At 36.1% G+C, this 11,488-nt stretch overlaps 1 protein-coding gene across 3 annotated transcripts in view; it reads left to right on the forward strand.

The window, feature by feature from the left end:
- DHX40 (DEAH-box helicase 40) overlaps nt 1-9,768 on the forward strand; it is a 50,885-nt gene extending 41,117 nt beyond the window's left edge. For all 3 annotated transcript variants that reach the window (XM_082439999.1, XM_082440001.1, XM_082440000.1), the window contains 3 exons: nt 6,719-6,788; nt 7,094-7,322; nt 8,487-9,768. In XM_082439999.1, coding sequence (XP_082296125.1) covers nt 6,719-6,788; nt 7,094-7,322; nt 8,487-8,626 — 439 coding nt within the window. In that variant the 3' untranslated portion in view covers nt 8,627-9,768. The remainder of the gene's footprint in view (nt 1-6,718; nt 6,789-7,093; nt 7,323-8,486) is intronic.
- Nucleotides 9,769-11,488: the final 1,720 nt, after the last annotated feature.

Below are 11,488 nucleotides of genomic sequence, written 5' to 3' on the forward strand. Positions count from 1 at the left end.
CAAAATAACTAGCTGATAATTTAAAGGTGTCAAGATCATGAAGGTCAAAGGAAGACTGAGGAGTATTCCAGCATGAAGGAGACTAAGGGGCCATAAAATGTAAAGGCAATAAATGATTCTGAACTGGATCCTTTTGCCTATAAAGGATATTATTACGACATTTGGTAAACTTCATTGGGTTCTGAGGATTAAATGCTAGTAATGTGTCAGTGTTAATTCCCTGGTTTTGATGGTTGTATTATGGTTATATAGGAGAATATTCTTGATTATAGGAAATGCACACTCAGGTATTTGGGGATGATGGGTCATAAGTTTGGCTACTAACTTTCAAATGGTTCAAGTAAAAAAGATTTTTGTACTGTCCAAATATGTACTGTGTAGATATATATACAAATAATTATAATGCAGTCTGATCTGGGTTATAATAGGAATATATGTAAAGTTCTGTAGGAAATCAGTTGTGATGATTGAGCTCTAAGGTATAATTTTGACAAGTTTTTGGAATTACATATATATAGGGAAGTATAGAAGAGGATAAGAATTTAAAGTTAACATGAGTTAGAAAAAATGCAGATGAAATGTTCTAATTATTGTATTTTTTTTTGAATTTTTGAATTTTATTTTATTTATTTTTTTATACAGCAGGTTCTTATTCATTATCCATTTTATACATATTAGTGTATACATGTCAATCCCAGTCTCCCAGTTCATCCCACCCCCCACCCCCACCCCACCGCTGCTATCCCCCCCTTGGTGTCCATACGTTTGTTCTCTACATCTCTGTCTCAATTTTTGCCCTGTAAACCGGTTCATCTGTACCATTTTTCTAGGTTCCATATATATGCGTTAATATATGATATTTGGTTTTCTCTTTCTGACTTACTTCACTCTGTATGACAGTCTTCTAGATTCATCCACGTCTCTACAGATGACCCAGTTTTGTTCCTTTTTATGGTGGAGTAATACTCCATTGTATATATGTACCACATCTTCTTTATCCATTCGTCTGTCGATGGGCATTTAGGGTGCTTCCATGACCTGGCTATTGTAAATAGTGCTGCAGTGAACATTGGGGTGCATGTGTCTTTTTGAATTATGGTTTTCTCTGGGTATATGCCCAGTAGTGGGATTGCTGGGTCGTATGGTAATTCTAGTTTTAGTTTTTTAAGGAACCTCCATACTGTTCTCCATAGTGGCTGTATCAATTTACGTTCCCACCAACAGTGCAAGAGGGTTCCCTTTTCTCCACGCCCTCTCCAGCATTTGTTGTTTGTAGCTTTTCTCATGATGCCCATTCTAACTGGTGTGAGATGATACCTCATTGTAGTTTTGATTTGCATTTCTCTAATAATTAGTGATGTTGAACAGCTTTTCATGTGCTTCTTGGCTATCTGTATGTCTTCTTTGGAGAAATGTCTGTTTAGGTCTTCTGCCCGTTTTTGGATTGGGTTGTTTGTTTTTTTAATATTGAGCTGCATGAGCTGTTTATATATTTTGGAGATTAATCCTTTGTCCATTGATTTGTTTGCAAATATTTTCTCCCATTCTGAGGGTTGTCTTTTCGTCCTGTTTGTAGTTTCCTTTGCTTTGCAAAGCTTTTAGGTTTCATTAGGTCCCACTTGTTTATTTTTGTTTTTATTTCCATTACTCTAGGAGGTGGATCAAAAAAGATCTTGCTGTGATTTATGTCAAAGAGTGTTCTTCCTATGTTTTCCTCGAAGAGTTTTATAGTGTCCGGTCTTACATTTAGGTCTTTAATCCATTTTGAGTTTATTTTTGTGTATGGTGTTAGGGAGTATTCTAATTTCATTCTTTTACATGTAGCTGTCCAGTTTTCCCAGCACCACTTATTGAAGAGGCTGTCTTTTCTCCACTGTATATCCTTGCCTCCTTTGTCATAGATTAGTTGACCATAGGTGTGTGGGTTTATCTCTGGGCTTTCTATCCTGTTCCATTGATCTATATTTCTCTTTCTGTGCCAGTACCATATTGTCTTGATTACTGTAGCTTGGTAGTATAGTCTGAAGTCAGGGAGTCTGATTTCTCCAGCTCAGTTTTTTTCCCTCAAGACTACTTTGGCTATTCAGGGTCTTTTGTGTCTCCATACAAATTTTAAGGTTTTTTTGTTCTAGTTCTATAAACAATGCCATTGGTAATTTGATAGGGATTGCATTGAATCTGTAGATTGCTTTGGGTAGTATAGTCATTTTCACAGTATTGATTCTTCCAATCCAAGAACATGGTATATCTCTCCATCTGTTGGTATCATCTTTAATTTCTTTCATCAGTGTCTTACAGTTTTCTGCATACAGGTCTTTTGACTCCCTAGGTAGGTTTATTCCTAGGTATTTTATTCTTTTTTTTTGCAATGGTAAATGGGAGTGTTTCCTTAATTTCTCTTTCAGATTTTTCATCATTAGTGTATAGGAATGCAAGAGATTTCTGTGCATTAATTTTGTATCCTGCAACTTTACCAAATTCATTGATTAGCTCTGGTAGTTTTCTGGTGGCATCTTTAGGATTCTCTATGTATAGTATCATGTCATTTGCCAACAGTGACAGTTTTACTTCTTCTTTTCCAATTTGTATTCCTTTTATTTCTTTTTCTTCTCTGATTGCCGTGGCTAGGACTTCCAAAACTATGTTGAATAATATTGGTGAGAGTGGACATCCTTGTCTTGTTCCTGAATTTAGAGGAAATGCTTTCAGTTTTTCACCATTGAGAATGATGTTTGCTGTGGGTTTGTCATATATGGCCTTTATTATGTTGAGGTAGGCTCCCTCTATGCCCACTTTCTGGAGAGTTTTTATCATAAATGGGTGTTGAATTTTGTCAAAAGCTTTTTCTGCATCTATTAAGATGATCATATGGTTTTTATTTTTCAGTTTGTTAATATGGTGTATCACATTGATTGTTTTGCCTATACTGAAGAATCCTTGCATCCCTGGGATAATTCCCACTTGATCATGGTGTATGATCCTTTTAATGTGTTGTTGGATTATGTTTGCTAGTATTTTGTTGAGGATTTTTGCATCTATGTTCATCAGTGATATTGGCCTGTAGTTTTCATTCTTTGTGACATCTTTGTCTGGTTTTGGTATCAGGGTGATGGTGGCCTCGTAGAATGAGTTTGGGAGTGTTCCTTCCTCTGCAAATTTTTGGAAGAGTTTGAGGAGGTTGGGTGTTAGCTCTTCTCTAAATGTTTGATAGAATTCACCTGTGAAGCCATCTGGTCCTGGACTTTTGTTTGTTGGAAGATTTTTAATCACAGTTTTAATTTCATTACTTGTGATTGATCTGTTCATATTTTCTATTTCTTCCAGGTTCAGTCTTCGAAGGTTATACCTTTCTAAGAATTTGTCCATTTCTTCCAGGTTGTCCATTTTATTGGCATAGAGTTGCTTGTAGTAGTCTCTTAGGATGCTTTGTATTTCTGTGGTGTCTGTTCTCCTTTTTCATTTCTAATTTTATTGATTTGAGCCCTCTCCCTCTTTTTCGTGATGAGTCTGGGTAATGGTTTATCAATTTTGTTTATCTTCTCAAAGAACCAACTTTTAGTTTTATTGATCTTTACTATTGTTTTCTTTGTTTCTATTTCATTGAATTCTTTCCTTCTGCTAACTTTGGGTTTTGTTTTTTCTTCTTTCTCTGGGTCCTTTAGTACGGTTAGATTGTTTATTTGAGATTTTTCCTGTTTCTTGAGATAGACTTGTATTGCCATAAACTTCCCTCTTAGAACTGCTTTTGCCATATCCCATAGGTTTTGGATCATCGTGTTTTCACTGTCATTTGTCTCTAGGTATTTTTTGATTTCCTCTCTGATTTCTTCAGTGATCTCTTGGTTATTTAGTAACATGTTATTTAGCCTCCATGTGTTTGTGTTTTTTACGTCTTTTTCCCTGTAATTGATTTCTAATCTCATAGCATTGTGGTCAAAAGAGATGCTTGATATGATTTCAGTTTTCTTAAATTTACTGAGGCTTGATTTGTGACCCAAAATGTGATCTATCCTGGAGAATGTTCCGTGCACACTTGAGAAGAAAGTGTAATCTGCTGTTTTTGGATGGAATGTCCTATAAATATCAGTTAAATCTATCTGGTCTGTTGTGTCATTTAAAGCTTGTGTTTCAAAAAAAATTTTTTAAATTTTAAAAAAAGCTTGTGTTTCCTTATTAATTTTCTGTTCAGATGATCTGTCCATTGGTGTAAGTGAGGTGTCAAAGTGCCCCACTATTACTGTGTTACTGTCGATTTCCTCTTTTATAGCTGTTAGCAGTTGCCTTATGTATTGAGGTGCTCCTATGTTGGGTGCATATATATTTATAAGTGTTATATCTTCTTCTTGGATTGATCCTTTGATCATTATGTAGTGTCCTTCCTTGTCTCTTGTAACATTCTTTATTTTAAAGTCTGTTTTACCTGATATGAGTATTGCTACTCCAGCTTTCTTTTGATTTCCATTTGCATGGAATATCTTTTTCCATCCCCTCACTTTCAGTCTGTATGTGTCCCTGGGTCTGAAGTGGGTCTCTTGTAGACAGCATATATATGGGTCTTGTTTTTGTATCCATTCAGCCAGCCTGTGTTTTCTGGTTGGAGCATTTAATCCATTCACGTTTAAAGTAATTATTGGTATGTATGTTCCTGTTACCATTTTCTTAATTGTTATGGGTTTGTTTTTGTAGGTCCTTTTCTTCTCTTGTGTTTTTCAGTTAGAGAAGTTCCTTTAGCATTTGTTGTAGAGCTGGTTTGGTGGTGCTGAATTCTCTTAGCTTTTGCTTGTCTGTAAAGCTTTTGATTTCTCCATCGAATCTGAATGAGATCCTTGCCAGGTAGAGTAATCTTGGTTGTAGGTTCTTCCCTTTCATCACGATCGTGCCACTCCCTTTTGGCTTGTAGAGTTTCTGCTGAGAAATCAGCTGTTAACCTTATGGGAGTTCCCTTGTATGTTATTTTTCGTTTTTCCCTTGCTGCTTTCAATAATTTTTCTTTGTCTTTAATTTTTACCAGTTTGATTACTGTGTGTCTTGGTGTGATTCTCCTTGGGTTTGTCCTGTATGGGACTCTCTGAGCTTCCTGGACTTGGGTGGCTATTTCCTTTCCCATGTTAGGGAAGTTTTCGACTATAATCTCTTCAGATATTTTCTCTGATCCTTTCTCTCTCTCTTCTCCTTCTGGTACCCCTATACTGAGAATGGTGGTGCGTTTAATGTTGTCCCAGAGGTCTCTTAGGCTGTCTTCATTTCTTTTCATTTTTTCTTTATTCTGTTCCGCAACAGTGAATTCCACCATTCTGTCTTCCAGGTCACTTATCCGTTCTTCTGCCTCAGTTATTCTGCTATTGATTCCTTCTAGTGTATTTTTCATTTCAGTTATTGTATTGTTCATATCTGTTTGTTTGTTCTTTAATTCTTCTAGGTCTTTGTTAAACATTTCTTGCATCTTCTCGATCTTTGCCTCCATTCTTTTTCCGAGGTCCTGGATCATCTTCACTATCATTATTCTGAATTCTTTTTCTGGAAGGTTGCCTATCTCCACTTCATTTAGTTGTTTTTCTGGGGTTTTATCTTGTTCGTTCATCTGGTACATAGCCCTCTGCCTTTTCATCTTGTCCATCTTTCCGTGAATGTGGTTGTTGTTCCACAGGCCGCAGGACTGTAGTTCTTCTTGCTTCTGCTCTAATTATCGTATTTTAGAATAGTGAAAATTACCTATACCCTTGAAAGGAGATGTAGCATAATATAATGTAAAAAATACTGTATTTAAGTCAGAAGACCTATGTTTAGGACTTGCTTCATCATACGTTAGCTCTGTGACCTTGAGAAAGCTATCTAATTTATTTGAATCTCAGTTTTGACCTTTTAATAAAGTACCTGGCTCTCAAAACTCATAGGCTTATTTGAGGTTTTATTATGAAAGCATTTTGGAAATTCTCAAGCACAAATACAATATTATTGTTAATATTGCTATTTATTGACCAGAAATGTTTATACTTAATTAAAATGAGTATTTAAGTTGTATCATTAGTTCTTTTTCTTTTTGGCTGCACCATACAGCTTGTGGAGTTTTAGTTCCCCAACCAGGGATCAAACCCAGGCCCTTGGCGGTGGGAGCACAGAGTCCTAACCACTGGACCACCAGGGAATTCCCTGTATCATTAGTTTTAAGATGAATTGGTAGAGGGGACTTCCCTGGTGGCGCAGTGGTTAACAATCCACCTGCCAATGCAGGAGACACGGGTTTGAGCCCTGGTCCGGGAAGATCCCACATGTCGCGGAGCGACTAAGCCCGTGCGCCACAACTACTGAGCCTGCACTCTAGATCCCATGAGCCACAACTACTGAGCCCATATGCCACAACTACTGAAGCCCACACACCTAGAGCCTGTGCTCCGCCACAAGAGAAGCCACCGCAAAGAGAAGCACGTGAACACAGCAAAGAGTAGCCCCCACTCGCCACAACTCGAGAAAACCTGCGCGGAGCAATGAAAACCCAATGCAGCCGAAAATAAATTAATTAATTAAGAAAAAAAGATCAATTGGTAGAGAAGTTATAGTGACAGTTGAATAAATATAAACCTGTGCTTATAGCAATTTTTGTAGTAGAACGTATAATTTTTCGTCATTAGTGCTGTACGATGAAACTTATTTAGTGCTGTAAACTTATTTCATTGTTTTTACTGTTCTTGTCTTTATCCTTTGTTTTTTTGGTTCTTAGGTCTGTTGGGAGAACGTTTTGCACAATGGATGGGCGGGGAAGCCCAGTTCACATTCATCCTTCCTCAGCAGTAAGTACCTTGTTTTTAATAAAAGGAAGAAATTTCTTCCTTTTGTAAAGGAAGGTGTAGGAATTTCTTCCTTTTGTAAAGGTATAGGAATAAATAATATACAGACGTCTTCTACTTTTCTCTTTTGAGGATAAGTTTAGTATATATCTATATTACATAAAGGTATTGGTTGGCCCATGCCTCCTGTTTGATTGAAGAATATAGAAATTAATTCAGAAGAGTTTGGGCTGTTGGTATTTGGTTGGTCTAATGTGCAATAAGGCAGGTTATTGAATTACCATCCTTAAATGAATTCTTTTGTTGAGCTTCATGAACAGGAAACCAAACTTGAATGGATCATTTTCCATGAGGTATTAGTTACCACCAAAGTCTACGCAAGAATTGTGTGTCCAATCCGTTATGAATGGGTGAGAGACTTGTTACCCAAGTTGCATGAATTTAATGCACATGATTTGAGCAGTGTGGCCCGACGTGAAATGAGAGAAGATGCAAGAAGGAGGTGGACCAATAAGGAAAATGTAAAGCATCTAAAGGGTGAGTGAATCACTTGTTCTAGAGCATAAGTGTCCAAATTCTCATATAATTACAGACAAACTGTTACAGAGCTTAGATTCTGGCTCTGTCTCCTCAGAAAAGCAAAGAGTTGTCATGAGTCTCAGACTTATTTTGACTTCCTTCTTTCCTTCCAGTTAATCATGTTTTCCTTAACCCCTCTGTTCAACAACATTATTAATAACAATATCTATTGAACTTTTTTGCCACATGCTAACAACTTGCATTGCCCCATTAAATATTCACAATAACTCTGTGAAGTAACTGCATATCCCTACTTTATAGATGAGGAAATACTTAGCAGTATACAATAATTTACTGAAAATCCCAAAGCTAATATTTGGTGAATCTGAATTTTGAATCCAAGGAATTTGACTCCGTGGCCTCTACTCTTAACTATTATGCCATATTGCTTCCCAGTAGTGCTTTACTATTTTTATTTTGTTTATAAAATTTTGTGAATTATTACCGCAGAACATCTTTTTTTTTTTTCAGGAGATTTTTCCGTGAAATGTTAGGTCCCTAGTTGTGAGGCATAAACTGCTGTGGTACTGAACTAGGACAGAAAGCTTAATTCTCAGCTCACAAATAAAAAGAGCTTTTCAGTAAAGCTTTTTGAGGCTGATTGATGGAGCAAATTGTATTATCCTTATTTAACATCACTGAGAAATAGAATGGTGGGGAATTTTGCCCAAGGTCATTGGAAATGTTAACTACTCTGTTTTGTTGTAGTGTATAACCACACTATATGCTTGACTTAGGGTCAATTTTTCTGACTCCTCAGACCTCTATGCTCTTATTTATTTATTTATTTATTCATTCATTCATTTATTTGGCTGCGCCGGGTCTTAGTTGTGGCACGCAGGATCTTTTTAGTTGCAGCATGTGGGATCTAGTTCCCTGACCAGTGATCGAACCCTGACCCCCTGCACTAGGTGTGCAGAGTCTTAGCCACTGGACCAGTTGGGAAGTCCTTTTATGCTCTTATTTTTATCCATAGACTATATCATTTCTTTTGAAAGGGCAAAATTTAATTTCCTTCTTTTCCCCTTAACATTTAAAAATCAGAGCATCTCTTTCTCTTAACATTTCTAATATTGAAACTCAAAACTAAAATTTTATTGGATTAATTTGTAATGTTTTCAGATGGAATATCAAAAGAAGTCCTAAAGAAAATGCAAAGAAGAAATGATGATAAATCCATATCAGACGCACGTGCTCGTTTCCTTGAGAGAAAGCAGCAGAGGTCCCAGGATCACAGTGACACCCTGAAGGAAACAGGCTAAGCAGTGAACCCTCCAATTCAGGAAGTAGGAAAAGGAGGCAGAAAATGTGCTTCTGCTTTGCCATTTATGTCAGACAGCACTAGCAAGAGGAAGTGGTCAGCAGCTGTTTTTAGCATACGAGTTAAAAGCAAATCAAAGTTCATCAGTACCAATAAATGGAATTTTCAAAGAAAAGATTGAGTTGCCATAGTCATAGGAAATGATATATGAAACCAATGAAAGACAATATATGTGATATTTTCCTCACTTCAATTTTGCTGGCCTTAACTGGTATCAAATGCTGTCAGTGAGATATTTTCAAAGAACATTGAATTGTATTTAATCAGTGTGTATTCCATTTGCATTGAAGCATTAAAGATTATTTTCCTTAAATCTCTTTAAGGCCTTCTTGTTGCTATTAGAATAGTATTATATCAGGTTATCAGGTATGTGACCATTTCCTTCTGAAGGCTGAACATAAAAGAGGTTTTTACTGAGCAATACTTAGATGTCTAACCCTTTAATTGCTACAGAGCTTTATAGATATTTAGAGAAAAGACTTAATTAGTAAATAAGAAAATTGCCTATGGCAAGATTCTTTGTTGAATTAATATTAATCCTTAAGTTGATTTTTCTGGGATTATACAAATTCCTTTTTATATAAAAGTATATTGTTTAAAACAGTAGCTATAGCCATTAACCAAAGGACAGATGATATATATATGTTCTCTTTTTAGCTGTCCCTACATACCTGTATCAGCACCATGTATGTAGGTGTGACAGTGTTTCAAACAGCCCTTCCACCTGGCCTACTCTCTTGCCTCCAGCTGCTTGGGTAGGACCATTTAAACATCTATTATGCCGATCTTGAAATGGGATTTTCAAAGCAGTCAACACTACATCACCAGTGTTTCAAATTGGAACCTTGAGGCTAGTTAGTATCACACTCAGGCCACACTCAGCACTTGTCCACTCTGTTGTTTACTGCCTTGTATTCTAGTTATTTGTGTATTTGTCTGTCTCCCCCACTAGATTATACGCTCCTTGTGGGCAGGGACTATGTCTTTTTCATCTTTGTATCTTTCATGGCACCTAGCACAGTGCTTTGCACATAGTAGTCAATGTTTGTTAAATAAAGCTATTAGTGTCGTTCAAATTCAAAAGGCAGTATAATGTGTGTTTTTAGATGTTTTCTGTAAAAATTAAGAATCTAAAATTTTAATAGATAACTCACTCTTTCGCAGTTACTTCCTTTGGCATCTAAACAATTTTCTGTTCAGTATTAGAAACTTGAAGCCTTTATTGAAAAATCACATGAGGACCCAAATCCATGTTTGTTCTTGAAGTAAGGTGAGTGGTGATGGTTTCTCGGAACATTCCTAGCATTGTTAATTTGTTCTTCTAATCTTCAGTGCTCAAGACACTGTTTCAGCACATTAGTCCTATCAGTTTCTCTTCTCAGGTATGTATCAGTGCATTTCCTTAGACCTGGTGGGGGTGTATGTGGTTCTTGGAATGACAGCTCTTTTATTTCAGTAAGTTTTGATTAAGCACACATTCTAAATCTATAGTCTATATCTATAATTTCATCAGTTTTCCCAATAATGTCCTTTATAGCATTTTCCCCCAGTTCAGAATCCAGTCAAGAATCGTGTATTGTATTTAATCTCCTTTAATCTGGAAAAGGTCTTCTGTCTTTGTCTTTCACATTTAACATTTTTTAAAATTGAAGTGTAGGGAATTTGGGATTAACAGATACACACTACTATATATAAAGTAGGTAAACAATAAGGACCTGCTGTATAGCACAGGGAACTATATTCAGTATCTTATAATAACCTATAATGGAAAAGAATCTGAAAAAGAATATATATGTATGTATATATAGTTGAATTACTTTGCTGTACACCTGAAACATTGTAAATCAACTATACTTCAATTAAAAAATAATTTTAAAAGTAAACTGGAGTAAACTGACCTACAACACTGTGTTATTTCCAGGTGCACAACATAGTGATTTGATATTTCTATACGTTACCAAATGATCATCACAATAAGTCTAGTTACCATCTGTCACCATACACAGATATTACAATATTATTGACTATATTCCCCAGGCTGTACATTTCATCCCCATGACTCATTTATTTTGTACCTCTGAAGGTACAGACCTGAAGAGTGTACCTCTGATCTCCCTCACCTATTTCACTCATCCCCCTACTCCTCCTTCTCCTCTGGCAGCCACCTGTTTGTTCTCTGTATCTATGACTCTCTCTGTTTTATGTTTGTTCATTTGTTTTATTTTTCAGGTTCCACATATAAGTAAAATCATACGGTATTTGTCGTTCTCTGACTTATTTCACTTAGCATAATACCCTCTAGGTCCATTCATGTTGTTGGAAATGGAAAGGTTTCTTTCTTTCTTTTTTTTTTTATAGCTAATACTCCATTGTAAATATATATACCACATCTTCTTAATCCATTCATCCATCAGTAGATACTTAGGTTGCTTCCGTATCTTGTCTATTATAAACAATGCTGCAATGAACATAGGGTTGCATACAGCTTTTCAAATTAGTGTTTCCTTCAGAAAAATACCCAGAAGTGGAATTGCTAGGTGTATGGCAGTTCTATTTTTAACTTATTGAGGAACCTCCATACTGTTTTCCATAGTGGCTGTACCAACTTACATTCCCACCAACAGTGTACAAGGGTTCCCTTTTCTCCATGTCCTTGCCTACATGTGTTTGTTGTCTTTCACATTTAACATATTTGAATAACAGTTTTGACATTTTTTAATAATACAGGTTACTTATTTTATAGTGTATCCTCAATTTGGATTTCTCTAATGTTTCCTCATGGTTTTGCATTTGTGACTGGAAT

Source organism: Balaenoptera physalus (assembly GCF_965194825.1).
Source record: "Balaenoptera physalus genome assembly, chromosome: 20".
In the NCBI taxonomy this organism is placed as follows: domain Eukaryota; kingdom Metazoa; phylum Chordata; class Mammalia; order Artiodactyla; family Balaenopteridae; genus Balaenoptera; species Balaenoptera physalus.